The sequence below is a fragment of the Hyalella azteca genome, unplaced genomic scaffold, assembly GCF_000764305.2.
Source record: "Hyalella azteca isolate HAZT.00-mixed unplaced genomic scaffold, Hazt_2.0.2 contig2316, whole genome shotgun sequence".
NCBI classification, from domain to species: Eukaryota; Metazoa; Arthropoda; class Malacostraca; order Amphipoda; family Hyalellidae; genus Hyalella; species Hyalella azteca.
The window spans coordinates 312961-333260 of NW_025932596.1; the positions used below are offsets into that span (position 1 = coordinate 312961).

Here is a 20300-nt window from a genome sequence, read left to right on the forward strand (position 1 = left end):
TAATGCAGTGGTAATGCAGTGGTAATGCAGTGGTAATGCAGTGGTAATGCAATGGTAATGCAGCAATACCTTATTCGTATAAAGGGTCCGCGCGAGCTGAGCAGCAGATAAGAATAACATGTAAAATAAACATATGAAAAGCAAGGCACGACAAGAGGACAGGGAAAGGGAGAAGATATGAAGTGTTCGACTCATTTCATATGCCTAAAAGATTTAAATAGGATTCGAATTAAATAACGAAATAATTATAGTTTATAGAGAAGAATAATCTGCCCTGATAAAGTAGCGGAAACATGAATGTCATGATACAGAAAATGGGCTGGAGAACCCTGAACATCAATCAAGGGTTGCACTAATTGAAACTGGCCTAAGTACATGTACGGTCGAAGTACACGTATAGGGGCATAAGTAAACGTAGCGGCCTATTTATCGTTTGCGATTGGTATTTGGTCTGTATAGCTTCAGAAGCCGTCACTGATTGGCAGACGGAGTTATTAACTATTTTCGACAGTGCGGCGCGTGATGAAATAATGGGACTCAAAATAAAAAAAATGAAGTCAGCACAATGCGGCGGAGATGAGTAGGGAAAAACTCGTGCATATACTCATGTTAAAACAAGCATCTCATTCATTGCATTCATTATTAATTAAGGACATTAATTACATTCATGTTTCTCCCTTGCTTCTTAACGTCTCTTATGATGCAGTATTTAGCAGCTACACTCAGAGAAATTAATGGGACACGCTGTCTTAACTGTGACACACTTTCATACGCGCACAGCACGAGCAGTGAGCGGACGCAGCACTAATGCCCCTTTTGACCGGACACAAGTGGGTCAGGATGACCCACATCAGAGGCAAAACGTGCATCACTACATGGACAAAGCTACATTCTTTTTAGCGCATTTTCTCATTTATTGAAAAAATGCGCTATTGTGCTCGCCATGTCCGTCCGTCTGTCCGTCTGTCTGTCCGTCTGTGACTTCACGTTTTCGTCGACGAGAAAATGCGCTCTCTGTCACTTCCTGCAGTGAGTACTGAGTTATATTTTTTCTGAGTGTGGTCAGGGTCCACCTGATGTTGGTATGACACACTTCTTAGGTCTACACTCAAGAAAATAAGCGAGACATAGTCCAAATATCGATGCATTTATAGCTCTGTGTGGGTCACTCTGACACAGTTAGCTCCTGGCAAGGTGTGTCAGTGCTACGTGCGCAAACTGTCAATATTTGGACAACATGACCGACTAATTTTTTTTAGTGTCAGCGAACAATGAACGTGGAGGAAAAAGTGAATTTTTATCATGAAAAAAAAAGGGAAGAAGTTAATTTTTGGAGAGAAATTTTTTTAGAGGAAATTTTCGGACGAAACAAAGTGAAATGAAAACGTTCAAGATGAAGATAAGGTGAGTGTACCGGGTGTTATCTTTGATTATAAATTTAGGTGAAGCAGATTAACTAAGCTAATTATTTAAGCACACTAATTAAGCTAATTATTTAAGCGCAATAATTAAGCTAATTATTTAAGCAGACGAATCAATTTAATTTAATTAAAATTAGTTAGAAGATTTCTGAATAAAAATGCAGGCAAGATGCAGAAAATGAGTACAAAGTTAATAACGTTAATAACATTAATAAAGAATATAAAATATGTACATAAAATAGATAAAATGTGCGTGGGTATGTCAATGTGAATGAATGTGATTAAAGAGAAATGTTGCATGAAAATTTGATGTATGTTATGGATGTGTTAAATGTTTCTTAGAGTGTAGAAATAACACTTAAAGTATTGATACAATTTTCGTAGCATATTAAAAAATGTATAACGAATGAAAACAATTTTCTGAAAATGAATGATTTTTGGATACGATGATAGCATGATAAAATTCATCATTTCAGAGAAGGCCTTCAAATGCTCTATATAAATACTTGGCTATTATTGCTACATAGTCAATAGTATGTAAAATCATTTTTTACAGTCAGTATTATGTAAAGTTCATTTTCGACATAGGTAGTCAGTATTATGTTCAGGAAGGAAAACAAAGGTATGTGTTAGTAATCCAGCAACGGTATAATAGCCTACTTGCTAACTAATTTAAATTTAGTAGATTATGGCAACAACAGGGCAATTAAAAGGCGTCAAGGCCTGGCAACAATATTCCTGTCAACAAATGTAATGTAAACGGTGTTACTGGCAACATTGTCCCTAGGCAACAATGCTCAGCAATAAAGTTGCCAGCACCAAAGTTGCCAGCAAGCAACACATTTCGTGACAACAGTTTCCCTGGCAACTAATATAGCGCCGGCAACATAGTTGCCAGTAACACTGTCACCAGTACAGTTGCCAGGCAACACGCACCTATAGGGTTGACAGGCTTGCTGGCAACACCCACCTATAGGGTTGACAGGCTTGCTGGCAACACCCACCTATAGGGTTGACAGGCTTGCTGGCAACAAGGTTGTCGAGGTTGACGAGGCCGCTGTTCTCCCCCAGGAAGCCTGCGGGGGACCGGCGGGTGGGGGGCGACGTGCCCGCGGGGGTCGTGCCTGCGGGCACCAAAAATTTGTATATATATATTATTTTATACTAATAATTATTAGGTTATATTGCTAATAATTATTATGTTATAATAATAATGATTATTATGTTATAGTATTAATGATTATTATGTTATAATACTAATAATTATTATATTATAATACTACTAATTATAATATAAAATGATTTCTAATGATCTTAATTTTCAGGATTAAGCAAGTGAGGGCAAGAGTAGCCCACCTGTAGCAGGTTTATCCCTGTTGGTGCCCACCTGTAGCAGGTTTATCCCTGTTGGTGCCCACCTGTAGCAGGTTTATCCCTGTTGGTGCCCACCTGTAGCAGGTTTATCCCTGTTGGTGCCCACCTGTAGCAGGTTTATCCCTGTTGGTGAGCAGCGAGAAGTCATCAGCATGTGAGGGTTGGGGGGGCAGGGGGGCGAAGGGGTCCGGTGGTGGGGTTGGGGAGCGTACAACCCCCCAGGGGTCCACAGGAGGGATTACTGGACCCCATGGGTCACTGGCTCCTGCGTATATTAAAATAATTATTACTTATTATTATTTATTATTATTATTATTAATTATTATTATTATTTGTATCAACTTTTGACGTCACAATGAACAAAATTAGTTACTCATTAGGTATATTGGCCTATTTAGCTTCACAGAACACATTTAATTGATAATGAACTCTTTTGTATCACCTAGAAATAACAGAAAAAAATCAGAAGCTATTCTGCAGAAGTTTGCTGTTTAGGAAAATTAGCTTCTTCAAAAATTTCTTTTCAAAGAAAATGGAACAAAAACAATAAATTACAATAAAATATGTACTCTGACAGCATTCCATCTACCTTCACCGCACCCAGTCTATACCCGGAAAAATTGCTGGATCATGTCCAAATAATGACAAACGTCCAGCATATATCAGAGAAGTGCATCACTATATAATATAAACAATGTTTATATATAATATAAACAAAGTGCATCACTATATAATATAAACAATGTTTATATATAATATAAACACCACGGGTCAGCCTGCGGGCCAGAATATTTAATTACAATTAATCAATTATTAATTGTTTAATAATGTCTTTCAGTTAATCAATCAATTGTTAAACTGAAATAAAATATTATTTGTTGCAATAAAACATGATGTTACAATATTTATCAAAATTAATCAATTATTTCCAATTGTTAAACTGAAATAAAACACATTATTTGTTGCAATAAAACATGATGTTATAATCGTTATAATTAAATTAACTTTAAAAAATAATTTTGATGAGGATAAAATTAAACTGTCATTGTTACATTCATCATTTAACAATTATTCAACAGGAGTACTTTTATTGTCAAGTATTCTTCAGGAATGTAAATTGAAACTTTCTATGTCAATTATTGTCAGCTGTCAATGATATCATTATTGATGTATTAATAATAATATTTTTTATATTATTATCATTATTTTAACTCAAAATATTGCACTTGTATAATGAATACACAAGAATATGCATATATGCTTAAAATAAATGCATTATTAAGGAATGGTAACATTTCTGTTGCTGTATTTATCAATTATTCATTTGGATTATGAATTATGAAATTTATTCAATATCTGATCTGAAATTCATAGTTTATTATAGAGGTGGAATGTGAATTCTAATTAAATCAGTTCATAGAGAAAAAAAATTCCAAGTCTAGAAAACATTCAAAGAGAAATCAATTATAGGAAGCACCTACATTTATTTATCTATTATAGAATAAAAGTTAAATAAACCAGAAAAGCATTAAGTAATCAATGATGTTAAAGAAACAGAATTCAAAATCATCCAGACAAAAGCATTTGAGTTTGTTGAGATGGAACAGAGAATTTTCATCAGGGAATCATCAAAGAATTCGTGATAATTCAAATTTTTATAATTGGCTGCAAAGTCTTCAAACCATAATCAGTTAAAAATAATTTCCCAAACAAAGTTATAACTTTAAAAAATTTCCAAACAAAATAATTATTTAAAATAGACAAAATCCCATACAAAAGGATAATTCAAACAAATAAAAAATCCTAAACAAAAGGATAATTTTCAAAAAATCCCCCAAAAATGACAATTTAACAAAAAAGTCTCAAGCAAAAGGATAATTTAAAAACAATGGAAATTTAATCAATGGTCAGAGGGAGAAAAATGCATGACATGACAAACAAATAATAGCACTCAAAAATAAAATAAAAATTATACATGATTTTCACACAACAAAAAATTTATCAAATTGTTCCCTCTGAAAAATCATAAATGATCCAATTCACTCAAGATAATAAACCAGCAGAACTTGCCCATTAGGGGTACAAAACAATATAAAAATAATGGGAAAACATTCGATGATATCACACATCTTAAATAATTTTTAATAAGAGTAAAAAATGCATCAATTTTGCACATGATAGCAAAGTTCATACAATAAAACCAAAGAATTAAAAATATTATACAAACTTTAGGTATATTAAAGAACATTTTTTTCCAATTCTGTAAGCAAATAAGATTGTTTCTACTGAAGGGTGAATAATATGAGAGTGATGCCAAAGCAGCTTCACCAAACCTCATGCTTAGGGTTGGGTCAATAAGGGTTCTACGAACCCTGCAAATGTGTTTAGCACTAAAGAGGGTTGACAGGGTTCTAAAACACAAAAATTGCTTTAGCCTCAATTCAAATTCAAGGCTTGAACCCCTGAAAAGGGCTAACTAACCCTTAGCCCCAACATTATCTAAACCTTAAAAATGGACTCAATGTGAAGCTGTTATGAGGGTAAACCCCATTAAATTGTCGAGCTAGAATCTAAACACCAGACCCAATAACTTCTAGACCCTGTGTGAGGTACTGGACTTAGGGACTAGAAGTTAAGGTGTCTAAAGACTGGAAGTCATGGGTCTAAAGACTGGAAGTCATGGGTCTAAAGACTGGAAGTCATGGGGTCTAAAGACTGGAAGTCATGGGGTCTAAAGACTGGAAGTCATCTGGTTTAGACCCCATGTCAGGATTAGACCCCAGGTGACTAAAGTAGCCCCTATGTTACATGCAGACCTTGACAGAATGATGTACCCCTAATAAGACTAGACCCTGTGATAGATTTGGGCTCAGTGACTAAAGCAGCCCCTACATGACAGAACCCTAATAAAGGTTGAACCCTGTCTAAAGTTTAGACCCTGCTAAGGGCAATTCATATCACAGACCCTGGCCATACAAGACCCGGTCTACCTTGGGTGGAGATAAGGGAGGAGGGCTGATGGTCTGCAGCTTGGGCGCAGGCACCCCCCAGGGGTCTACAGGTTGCTGCACACATACACATGGTCTACATAGTCTATGGTAATTAGTTATACACATGGTCTACATAGTGTATGATAATTAGTTATTATGTGCCTTAAATTAATTAAGTTTATTATCATTTATCATCAATCAATTACCTTCATTACTACATTTAGTTAATAATAACTTTTATTACATACAGATGGTCTACACCACACCTGTACCACATAATATAATTATAATTAAAAGTAACATTAATTATAAATAATAAATGTCACTTTATTTAATATGTTTAATTAATTACATTTAAATAATAATAACTATTATAACATAAAAATGATCTACACCAAGCTTGTAACACATAATTAAAGTACACAATGTGTGTACACATAGCATAAAGTATACATTTATGTGATGAATGTTGATATCATCTGCACATCTGTTACTAACAACATAAAAATATGTGTTGAATGCATATGGTACACATATGTGCCATGGATGTAGCACATATTATTTATACAAACATAACATACCTACAATGTGTACCATATATTAGTACACATATACTGTGTGTACAAATGTAATGTATCCACATTGTATATATCTACAAATCGTAAAAATTATGGATTCAATGCAAAAATATTTTTCATGCGTGTTTACATATATCCATTCTATTTGCTAAATAATGGATAATCATATTCATTCGATCTATCAAGATCCATCATTCTATTTATAATGACATTTTAACAAATGTAAGAATTAATTTCAATTAAACATACTAATTTGTGAAAAATAACACTTTTGAAGAGATGGTTAAAAGTTATTTTTAGTGACATGCTTATTTTAGAATTGAAGACTCTCTAAATTCAAGGTCAATAAATCACACTTAGCATATTAAGAGAACTAGTTATAGTAGAAAATTTTATCTAGTATTTACTAGGATTTGATATTTGATTAAACTAGAAATTATTACATCTCTAAAGTTGTTCAGCTTTCCAATTAGTTATTTAGCTAATAATCCTGACTAAAATTATGATAAATTGTATATGATACATGGACATTCTTATATGTAGCTGCCTTGGGCAATAAATAGGTTTGCTTAGATTAACAAGGTTGATCATGTTTTAAATCAGTTATTAATTAATTTATTGGTGGCGTATTATTGAAGAGGTCATTGTAGAAAGACTTTAACACATAAAAATAAAACATATGACCATCACCATAGATAAATTGAAAATTGTAAGTGATATTGTTTCAATTATATGAGAAATAATAAGTGAATCAAGCCCCAGAGTTTTCTTAACCAACAATCACAAAATTACATTACAAATGATGTACAAATTTTAAAATCAACAATTTTTTCCATTGTAAAAAATGAACACACACACACCCAAAAATCAAGAAGCATCTTGAAATAAGCGATTAAGATAAGAGTATAAATTACATATTAAAACTTAAAAAAATAATAAATTGCCAAAAACACCAACAAATAAATACACAATATATTTCTGGTTAATCAGAGAACTGATCACGCGTCCATGGAAGCTCCACGATCCCAACAACCTTTAACAAATTAGAATTCACTCCTCCACTGAAATAAGCGATTGAATTAATAATAATAATAATAATAAGCTCCTTAACCCACAATGGCTCGCAATATATTTTTTATGACGAAACTTGAACGGAAGCCAAAGTTCGGAAGCTTGAAATCAAAGTTCGTTCTCACCAAAGTCCGTAAAGCTTCCTCGTTGTTTTCGTAATGTGCTTCAGGCTGTTCAATATTTTCGTACATCGCGATAATGGACGCCGGCTTGTTGGTCTCAGCATTGGAAGAAGATCCAATTTTAGCGTCTTGCTCTAACCACGCATCCACGGCATCGTATCCAGAGGTGTTGGAATAAACTGGATCCCCAACCTGGATTTTCGAACGCACTGACGAATCCGCCTGGTTTGCCTGCGGTTTTTTCAAGATGGCTGCGTATATGGGCTCTTGATTTGCGTATTGCTGAAGAGCAGAGTTGTTGTAGCTGCTGGTGATGTTTTCGGTAGGTATAGAAGGGAGGGAACGCGTGGCGAAGTCGATTTTACCTTCACCCGGTATTCCTTCGTAAACATTTTCTTTTGTGCCGTACATGATGCTGGCGTAGTCGCCCTATGGGGCGGCGGTGTAGGGAAAATTTCATATAACTGAAGAAGATAAAATCTTGCAGTGGACGTCTCTAAAAACTCGCAGACATTTTACAGCACGCGGGTTGCGACCAGCAAAATTGGCGCAGTACCGTAGAACACGTGGGTTGCAACCAGTAATAAAGTTGCGCGGTACGGTAGAACACGCTGGTTGCAACCAGAAATAAAATTGCACGGTACGGTAGAACACGTTGGTTGCAACCAGTAATAAAGTTGCGCGGTACGGTAGAACACGTTGGTTGCAACCAGTAATAAAGTTGCGCGGTACGGTAGAACACGCGGGTTGCAACCATGAAAAGTTGCGCGGTACGGTAGAACACGCGGGTTGCAACCAGTAATAAAGTTACACGGTACGGTAGAACACGTTGGTTGCAACCAGTAATAAAGTTACACGGTACGGTAGAACACGTTGGTTGCAACCAGTAATAAATTTACACGGTACGGTAGAACACGTGGGTTGCAACCAGAAATAAAATTGCACGGTACGGTAAAACACGTGGGTTGCAACCATGAAAAGTTGCGCGGTACGGTAGAACACGCAGGTTGCAACCAGTAATAAAGTTGCGCGATACGGGAGAACACGTTGGTTGCAACCACGAAAAGTTTTGCGGTATTTTTCAACACACTAGTTATTCAGAGTCCATTAGTGCTTAAAATTCATTACGGTTGAGGTCTGCTACGGAATCCTGGCCTCCCCGGACAGTATTCTGATGAATTTTTAGTGAATGAGCTGCTTAGGATACCCACACACCATGCAACGAGGTTGAAACAACGTTGAATCATCGTTAATTCAACCAACGATGTTTAATTCAACGTCACATGTCTGGTTGGCAGGGCCTTATTGAATACCGGACCTTTCTATAAATACCAGACCTTCCTGAATACCCAGGTCATCTCTGAATACCCAGGGCATCTCTGAATACCCAGGGCGTCACTGAATACCCAGGGCGTCACTGAATACCCAGGGCATCTCTGAATACCCAGGGCATCTCTTAATACCCAGGGCATCTCTTAATACCCAGGGCATCTCTTAATACCAGGGCATCTCTGAATACCAGGACATCTCTTAATACCCAGGGCATCTCTTAATACCCAGGGCATCTCTGAATACCCAGGGCATCTTTGACTACTCAGGGCATCTCAGAATACCCAGGGCATCTCTGAATACCCAGGGTATCTCTGAATACCGCCCTGAATACCCAAGTCCACTGAAGGCATCACCAGCAACACAACAAAACATCAGCACGTTTTAGTCGAACGCACGTAATTCGTCTAGTCTCTAGACTAACAACGTAACTAGTTAGACACACAAATTTTTTTTGTGTGTACCGTTCACCAATATAAAAAACGGTACCATGACCTCAAGTCAAACGAAATTCACAATTTTTAGTTAAAAAGTATCAAACCAATTCCGGAAGAGCGATTATAAAAATGACTAGCAAGTTTTAAACTTCATTAAAACGAAATGTCACATATTCACAATGCAATGTTAGAAAAAGTCTAAGCGTTATTATAAATTTTGTATATTATAAACAGTGTTGTAGGATCTATTATGAAGAATCGATATTATGAAAATTTGTTGAATATTAGCACACATCACGCCTATACCTTGGGACGCACCCCGGTGCTTGTGATGACATCGCGACCGCTTAGTGAGGAGGAGGGTTGTGTGAAAGAAGGGGTGGTTGGTTGTGTGAGGGAAGGGGGTTGTGTGAAAGAAGGGGGTTGTGTGAGGGAAGGGGTGGTTGGTTGTATGAGGGAAGATGTTCTAGGTTGTGCGTAAGTAGAGGTTGTGGTTCGGACAGCAGATTTAGTCGGGGATGAAATTGTAGATTGGTCACTTGTCTCCAACGAATTCGTAAAAGAAGAAAACGAAACTGATGGAGAAGTAAATGATGAAGAGAATTGTGTGGAGGGAATATTGGACGAGTCAAAAGTAGAAACGCCACGCGAATTTTGAAATTGAGCGTTTACTAAATATTTTGCTTCAGCATCGTACTTCTCTGGTGTAGGAATTGTTTCACTTGGTGAATGGAGATTTTTGAGCGTTGCGGCTTGTTCAGTTTTAAGCAAAAGAGATTTTGGCAGAAATGGAGGAGGAATCAAATTAGGGTGAGAACTGTCAGATATTTCAGATTTAGAGTTGGAATCATTGTCGTATTTTGATTTACAAATGTTCGATTTGGAGTTAATGATGTTCGACGAGTTAAAGACGTTCGATTTCGAATCAAAAACATTGGATTTCGAATCAAAGACATTGTGTTTCGAGTCAAAAACATTGGATTTCGAGTCAGAAACTTCGGATTTCGAATCAAAGACATTGGATTTCGAATCAAAGACATTGGATTTCGAGTCAAAAACATTGGATTTCGAATCAAAGACGTCCGATTTTGAGTTAAAGACATTGGATTTCGAGTCAAAGACATTCGATTTGGAATCAAAGACATTTGCTTTAGCGTCAAAGATGTTCGATTTTATATGGAAAGCACTGGGTTCGGTTTCTTCATCAGCTTCGAATAGAAGGTCGCACAAGAAAGGATTTGCCAATGAAAATCTAGGATTTGAAAGCAATTCGTTACTAGCAGACGTTGATGATATCAAAGTCATAGGTCGAGAATTAGTTGACGGTTTAACGCGATTTCGGCGCGCGATTACACCAGATTGTGAATTTGCAGAAAGGCTTTGCAACTTTTGGGCATCTGAAGCTTCGGGAAAATGCCTACAGGACTCTAGTTCAGATTTAGCAATTTCACACGTATCAATAAAGTCGGTAGTTGCAGAGACCATAGAAATATCATTGAAACTATTCAAAGTATCAGAGAAATGGGGTTTGGTTGAGGGAACTTTTGTCTTGGCTGGATGTGGGAAAGGGCGGGACAGGTTGGAGATGTAGAAAGATGTTTCACGCTCCTGAAGAACATTACATTCAACTGAATATCACGTTTCATTGTTCACAGGTAGTTAAATAGATAATTTTTTGGCAGAAAGAAACGTTGCGATTGTCGTAGACTTAATCAGAGTCTGTATAGTCCCTAAAATAAAACAGAAATTCAATTGATTTCAGACCCAAGTCATAAACTGAAATTTTCGACGATCACTCTACTATCAACCTAAGAAATTCAAAATATTTTCTTCAATTTCTAAAGACAGCTATAAGAGAATCTAGTAGAAAATGATAAAGGAAGCTTTGAGAGAAGCTCTAAAAAAAGATAACAAATGCTACACTGAAATAACCTGTATTGTATAATATATAACCATCACTGTAATCGTGAGTTATATTTCTCATATAATAGACACGTCTCCAGCCCATCAAAATTTCACTTCCAGATCTAAAAGAAAATGACATCCCGTTATTAACTCTAAAAAATAATATTTTTCACAGATGCACGAGTGGATTTATTTGGGATACGTTAGTACAGAACAATTAACACTTATTGGGTTCATTGATACTTCGGGCTAAGGAGGAGTGTCTGGAAGAGATATACTGTACATTTACTGGAAACTGTGGTCATGAATGGATGATTTAAACAGGATAATGTGATATTTCGCCATCATTTCAGAAGATGTTATCAACATAATGGAACTATATCATGACGGATGGATAGTATAATGAATATGTAAATGTACTGAAAACTGCGTTCATGAATGTATGATTTAGTAGGCCGGATACAATAATGTGATGTTTTGCCATCATTTCGAAAGATGTTATCAATTTAATGCAACTATTTTATGACGGATGGATACTATAATGAATATGTAAATTTACTGGAAACTGTCTTCAGAAATGGACGATTTAGATCGGATAATGTGAAGTTTCGCCATCATTTCAGAAGATGTTATCAACATAATGGAACTCACGACGAATGGATAGTATAATATATAAGAGACAGAATATATATAACTGATATACAACTGACCGTGTCTACAGCGGGGGGCGACAGCCCCCAGGGGTCCCTGGCTGCAGAGGGTGGCGACAGCGGCGACCCAAGACCTGGTGGGGATGGTGACAGTTTTGGTCACAACCATTCCAGTTTTTTTGTCGGGGTGAGTTTGAAAAAAAAAACTACTGAAAAAAAACTACTGTCGGGGTGAGTTTGAAAAAAAAAACTACTTTGAGTTTTTTTTTGTCAGGAGGAAGAGTGAGCACAACCATTTGAGTTTTGGTCACAACCACTGGCGACTTTTGTGGCGGAGCGACAATTAGTGAAATAGTGAGCGGAATTATAATTTCCATTAGCATTTAATAAATGAATAGAAGAAAAAAATAATAGAGCCGAAGAGATAAAATAGAGCAGATTTAGAACATCAGCCATGACCCACCTAGCCCCACCATGACCCACCTAGCCCCACCACAACCCACCTAGCCCCACCACAACCCACCTAGCCCCACCATGACCCACCATAACCCACCTAACCTTACCATGACCCACCTAACCCCCCACCATGACCCACCTAGCCACACCATGACCCACCTAGCCTCACCATGACCCACTTAGCCCCACCATAACCCCACCATGACCCACCTAACCCCACCATGACCCACCTAGCCCTCCATGACCCACCTAGCCCCACCATAACCCTGCTAGCCCCACCATGACCCTCCTAGCCCCACCATGACGCACCTAGCCCCACCATGACCCTCCTAGCCCCACCATGACCCTCCTAGCCCCACCATGACATAAATAATATTAACAACCTAATCAATACATTAATGCCCTCATAAATAATATTAACAACCTAATCAATACATTAATGCCCTCATAAATAATATTAAAAACCTAATTAATACATTAATGCCCTCATAAATAATGTTAACAACCTAATTAATTAACGCCCTCATAAATAATAATAACAACCTAATTAATAACATTATCATCTCTGCACCCATCGCACTCATTACTGGCAGCAGTGATATGTAATAATAGTAACTAACAACCGAATTAATTGTATTAAAGACCTAATCATTCATATCTTAGATGTTATACTAACATTTTTTGTTACACACATCATCACATGTGGTCAACAATCACGACATTTCTAAATAACTGTCCTCATAAGAGCCCTGTAGCGTCCAGGGGCCATACTTTCAAAACTCGCTAAGTGAACGTACACTGTTAGAAAAAAACGGTGAAAAAACGGTCCCACTGGCGTTCTAGTGGCCGGTCGCCCCGTGAAAATAAACTGTTTCGCCGTTTTTATCAGATGTTTTACGGATTTCCAGTGTTGAATTAGAATAAAAACGGCGACACGGTGTTTCTTTTCACGTGCCGACCGGCCACTGAAATGCCGGTAATACCGTTAACGGTAATTTTTATAACAGTGTAAGTACTTACGCTTTATTTTCTTGTCTATGATTGGTGGATTTTGCATGAAAGACTGTCAATGATTGGCTGATGAACTTACGATCTCTTAACTTTTTTTTATATTATAGGTCCAGCTGTACATATCTGTCGCCTTTCATACGGTCGATTTTAGTTTACATTTCTAACTCATTCGTTCAATGGGACAAAAATATTGACTTTATTTTCAGGCTGTACTGTGCCCAAAGAGGTTTTTGTCACCCATCAGATTTATTTTCAATGAATGAATTCCAGCAATTTGCTATGAATGTAATCTAGTATTTTGCACTCACAATTAGTGCAATGTAGTATTTTTACAGTGAATGAATTTCAGTAATGTGCTATGAATACAATCTAGTATTTTGCACTCACAATTAGTGCAATGTAGTATTTTTTCAGTGAATGAATTTCAGTAATGTGCTATGAATACAATCTAGTATTTTGCACTCGCAGTGAATGCAATGTAGTATTTTTTCAATGAATGAATTCCAGCAATGTGCTATGAATGCAATCTAGTATTTTGCACTCGCCAGGTACTTAGTCGCTATAGGGTTAAACGTAGCTAAAGCAATAACACTGAAATTTATGAAAAACTTTAGATGGTGGAGGAAATAAAGAAACTGTTGTAAACATTAAAGAAAACTAGTCAGCAAGTAATAGTATTAGCGGAGCGCATGTTTGCAAGAAAGCTGTAAAAATATATATAGGGGATCCTGAGGCTCGCTTTATAGAAATATGTAAATAAATAAATTTGAATTCAAAGCATTTGCTTTTTGACTACAGTTTGTGCTTGAGGACCAAGTAATCACATATAAAAAAGCTTCATAGACAACATCAATTGAGTTAATAATAAATTCCTATGGCTTTGATAGTGATAACTCAGTTAAAAGAATTATAATAACAACGAAGAAATAAAAATGAACCTAGCATAGATAAAAATTTTTGTAATTGAGATTACAAGGAAGATGGCATGGAGATATCTTAAGTGCGAACAACTCCCTCCCACAACCAAGATAAAGATTAGGATAAAAGATAAAGATAAGATGAAATTATTGACACGAAAATACACACTAAAATACCAAGAAAAAACAAGATGACGGAGGGAACAAAATAACAGAAAGAACCAAGATAAGAGGAAGAATCAAGAAAACATAAATAATTAATATAACAGAAATATCCAAAATAGCAACACGAAGAAGACCCAAGATAACAGAAAGTACCAAGATAACAAAAAGAAACAAGATAAGAAGAAGGACCAAGATGGCAACAGAAAGAACCAAGATAACAACAGGAAGTACCAGCTTACAACAGAAAGTACCAAGATAACAACAGGAAGTACCACAATAACAACAGGAAGGGCCAAGATAACAACAGAAAGTACCAAGATAACACCAAAAAGTACCAAGATAACAACAAGAAGTACCACGATAACAACAGGAAGTACCAAGATAACAACAAGAAGTACCACGATAACAACAGGAAGTACCAAGATAACAACAGGAAGTACCATGATTACAACAGGAAGTACCAAGATAACAAAAGGAAGTACCAATATAACAACAGGAAGTACCACGATAACAACAGGAAGTACCAAGATAACAACACTACACAGGCTTTACACTCACATCACTGTGCCATTATCGGACCTACAAAGAGAAAAAGTGTTATGTTACGAAATGATTATTGTTATCATTCACAATCAACTTTATGTCATTATTCATCAATTGTTCTCACTAATATTATTCATGGTTAATATTCATGGTGACATAGATTATACAGGGTTATTTTTAATAATGGAATCAATTTAATACATTAGTATTCATTCAAGTATAAATATGTAACAAAAAACTTTTGATATTTTTCTTTCCATTGGTGTATAAATTATTAATTTTGAACTGATACTTGAATAAATAGTTATTTACTAAATTGGGTCCATCATTTATAATAAACCTGTATATTTATGGTGAAAATAGCAAAAAAAACTCCAAAATCTGCAACAAACATGTCGCGCCTACTATATCAATAACAACAAAACTTTGAATACTTCACACGTTGTATTGCAATATTATTTCCAGCTCTAATTTAGTGCTTTAGAAAGTACACGTTCTTTTATAGTGCAAACAACAGGCATTTCCATAATGCAGAAGTGCAGGTTAGAAACATCTTATACCAACACCTATTGTACTACATTTCAACATGTTCAGAATTTCATGCTGCTACATTAGTGCTACATGCTTGTTAACACTCGGCCATGTCCTTCCCATGCCATATAGGTTTTATTTTAATTTTTTTACCATTTATTATATTATTTATACCAAATTAATTGTATCTTTATAGAAAACGTTTCGGAGTCCAGCTCCATCGTCAGTTCATAGAATCTAGAACATACATAGAAAGTCACAAGTTAATACAAGTGACTTTCTATGTATGTTCTAGATTCTATGAACTGACGATGGAGCTGGACTCCGAAACGTTTTCTATAAAGATATGAATTTTTGTGGACTATTCTTTGCTTTTAAATTTTTAGTCAACTTGCGATTTAAGCAAATAAGTGACATTAATAAATTAATTGTATGATCGTATTTTACATTATATTTGACTACTATTGATTTCGTTTTATTTTGACTATTCATTATTGATCACACGTCACATTAACACATCGCACGAACATCACACGTCACATTAACACATCGTACGAACATCACACGTCACACTAACACATCGTACGAACATCACACGTCACATTAACACAACATCGTACGAACATCACACGTCACACTAACTCATCGTACGAACATCACACGTCACATTAACTCATCGCACGAACATCACACGTCACACTAACACATCGTACGAACATCACACGTCACACTAACACATCGCACGAACATCACACATCACATTAACACATCGTACGAACATCAGACATCACCAAATAACACACACTATATAACATCACGACGTTAAGATCCATCCAGATGAAAATATTGTGAAGGTTTAAATACACCGATAAATAAAATTAATATCCAAACAAAGGAACAATGAATTAAAATGAAATTGCAGAGAAATAGAATAAGTCTGAAGAACTTCTGCGAAAAAACAACACATTTATGTGCTTTAGTTTGCAGAAGGCAAAAATATCATCAAAAGATGAATGACATGCAATAGTTGACAGAAACAACATCATAACAGCTGATATGCAGCCAACTAATTGAATTACCAAGACGATGAACATGATTTTAATTTAAATAAAACAAAAACATGAGACGGGAGCACATGACACTCGATCGTCAAAAAAATAACATGAAAAAAACTTGCAGTAAAATCAGGAAATTCCCTATACAATTTCTGAGCTATAGGACGTATAGTATGTATAGGTATATCTGGGCTATAGGAGATATTATATATAGGTACCGGTATATCTGGGAGGGTGCTAGTACGAAAAAATTAGCTTCAAGTTATCGCGAAATTAAGATTTCATAAAGACTGAAGAGGTCTGGAGGCCTACGAACTGCTACAATCGCTTTTTAAAATAATAATAGAAATAATAATTATGCCCTAAATAATATATGCCCATTAAGCTCTTATATTATGCCCTAATTAAGGCTCACTTCTCATCCCTGCTCTCATTAAGCCCTAATTAAGGCTCACTTCTCATCCTTGCTCTCATTAAGCTCTAATTAAGGCTCACTTCTCATCCACTAACAAAATTTAGAGTCGCCCCAGCTTCTGGTAATCCAAATCAGAAGCTGCCGCAACTGTAAATTTTTACTGGGTACATAGCGGTGATCTCAGCGCTACGCTGCTGGGGGGGGGGGACAGACGTCAAATAATGCGTGCAGAAAACCATCAAAATTTAAAGCTTATTACACTGTCAGATTCCAACGTTATTTGAACATTATTTCAAAGTCAAGTTTCAATGTTATTCCAATTACAGGTTTTAACATTATTACAATGTCAGATTGTTGTTGTTAAAAATGATTAAATGATTAATCATTTTTAAATGTTATTAAAAAGATTAAATGTTCTTACAAAGTCAGATTTCAAGGAGAGGAATCTTGAGTGGGATAGATTTAGAGTTAGTGGGATAGGGTTACAGTTTTGGGATAGGGATAGAGTTATTGGGATAGCATTATCGGTACAGTATAGTTAAGCAAGATAGAGATAGTGATTTCGTCCCACTGTAGTCCTGTGAATGGTGGGGATTAGAGGATTAGCAAGGAGTCAAGTGGATAAAAGTGGATTAGTGGATAATCCACCAATGGGAATTAGTGGATTAGTGACAAGTCAAGGAGAATAGAAGTAGACTAGTAGTATATTGTTTCCCGCACAGCCAGTATCTTTAACCGCAGTCTGACTTTCATACTATGACTTTTTTCCATGCTGTAAAATATTAGTTATACATTGATTGTGTCAAATATAATGCTGTTCCTAAGCTCACCTCTAATGCCATAAGCATCTCGCTCTGCTCGGGACGCACTCGTCACAAACGTCTGTAATGCAAAACAAACTTTAAACTTCCTATAGTTTCATCTCATTCAATACATACATTATAAAGAGATACCTAATCTAGTTTCATGTCATTCAATAAATAACAAAGAAACACCATACTTTCAATAATCAATTCTGCAATACATAGGTAACAGAATGTAGAATTTCTCTAAATTTTAAATCATTTTACGATGAATAGTTGCACAATTTTTACTGAATGATGACTACAATCCAAATTGGAATATCAGTTCTAATTTTTTAGCAATAACTATAAAATAACTTTGGAATTTTGCAATAAATTTTCACCATAAAATAGGTATAAATACCTAGAAAACAGTACCTACTGTACCATCAAAACCTCAAGAAACTATCAGAGATAACTGGACACAATTGGCATAATTATTAGCACATGGCATAGCTTGGTATAGGCATTTTTTTATTTAGTTTATAGATATAATAAATATATATATGTTGAGACTAAATAAAACATCAATACAAGAGTGACTCTTAAAAATAAAGTGTATAATGGCATCTATACAGATAATGGGTTTGTATAGTAAAATCAACCTTATTGCGATTAAAGAAATACATGATATAATCTGTTTTGTTGCCAGCGAGATATTAGGTTGAATTACAATGTATGAATGAATTAAAAAAAATTACAATGTTGAATTCAGGCAAAATGTTAATTGTGCATTACTTAGACCAGCAGGCAATAGTCGACAAAATTGTCCATGCTGCCACAATGAAGCAGTTTGTATAAATCAAACAATTCAATTATATTAATAAAAAATTCAGTATGTATTAATGAAAACAATTAGAATTCGTGAAAACAATAATTTGTCTTTCAAATATTTATCTACCCAGGCAAAAATAATTGCCAGAATCTAGTTTAAATAAGAATTTTCACATGCAAACAAAATAATTCTAACCCTAAGCAAATCATTATCATAGGAGGCTTCAAATGCTGTATTTCAATGCATAAAGTTCAATTATACAATGAATATATGTATATACAAATTACTCAAGGCTACTATAAATGGTTACTACAATTTGGTATTGAGATCATATTTCAAAATTTACTACAATTAGTTATTAGTTAATTAATATTAATTAATTAATTAATCAGATATTAATCTCTTAACTGCGGAGTGGCATGCTATTAGAAATTTTAACATGCCTTTTAAATGATATATCATTGCAATATTTTCCTGATACAAAGATATATAATTTTTGTTAGTCAGTCCTAATCAAAATCTTCACTGAACACAATAATAGAGATTTCTTTCAAAAACACTCAATTATACAAAGCTTGCGTGCAGAAATGACAAAAATCAAAACATCAAATGGTGATTAAATGCTTATAATTAATGAGTAGAACTCAAAATTCAGCAAAAATATTGGTAGCAGGAATTAAAATACAAGCGTATAAAAATAATAAAAAGCAGCAAGGTTATAAATACAGAGCAATGACAGCAATAATACGAGGACAATAAAAGCATATCAAGAATAACTTACTCCAGGATATGTAGGACTTGTAGGGGAATTTATATCCTGTAGGAAAAAGATATACAATAGTGAGAGGCATGAGGCTGGTAATGTACAATAGTGAGAGGCATGAGGCTGGTAATGTACAATAGTGAGAGGCATGAGGCTGGTAATGTAAGCTTGGTACGAACAATAGTGAGAGGCCACAGGCGCTTGGTACGCACAATAGACTTTGTGTAGGGTAGGTTTTGTAGTATGAAAACAAGCTATTCTGGCTGTGAAGCAATCAAAGAATAAAAATACACCAGCATTTCTGAGCAACCCTTTGATAAAACGTGAATAAGATGCTTAACGCACTTAGATTTTTGTAAATAATTGTGAACTGGTCACCTGGCATTGTGCCCAATGTACCCTGACAATGAGAGCCCCACAAATGAACCCTGATTATTGTCAGATGAGAACCCCACACAAATGAACCCTGATTATTGTCAGATGAGAACCCCACACAAATGAACCCTGATTATCTAGAGATGAGAACCCCACACAAATGAACCCTGATTATTGAGAGATGAGAACCCCACACAAATGGAATTGGAATTAGGCTTCATATGGCTCACTAAATAATCATCTCTAATATTCATCAGGATATTATCAGTTGAAAAGGATTAGCAACAAATTCAGTTCCCATTACAAATAATTACTTAAAAATACAGAGATTACAAAACCTTTTCAAAGTGGTACTGAATATTTGAGAATCACTTCTGTATATTATACAATAAGTGAATAACTTTGATACAAATTACTACCACTGGTAGCACCATTAGTGGCAGTATGACTACATTTAATACCATATTAATCAGAATTAAAACTACCAATTTAATAAGTATTAAAACTACCAATTTAATTAGTATTAAAATTACCAATTTAATCAGTATTTGAACTACACTAATAGCTGCTAATTT

The 20300-nt window shown here is 35.3% G+C and overlaps 1 protein-coding gene across 1 annotated transcript in view; it reads right to left on the minus strand.

The window, feature by feature from the left end:
• LOC108672034 (epsin-2) overlaps positions 1-20300 on the minus strand; it is a 37326-nt gene that overhangs the window by 10206 nt on the left and 6820 nt on the right. Inside the window, exons 5-11 of the mRNA XM_018159647.2 lie at positions 19369-19404; positions 17801-17852; positions 11938-12011; positions 7560-7985; positions 5761-5860; positions 2902-3060; positions 2426-2545 (exon numbers count right to left, since the gene is read on the minus strand). Coding sequence (XP_018015136.1) covers positions 2426-2545; positions 2902-3060; positions 5761-5860; positions 7560-7985; positions 11938-12011; positions 17801-17852; positions 19369-19404 — 967 coding nt within the window. The remainder of the gene's footprint in view (positions 1-2425; positions 2546-2901; positions 3061-5760; positions 5861-7559; positions 7986-11937; positions 12012-17800; positions 17853-19368; positions 19405-20300) is intronic.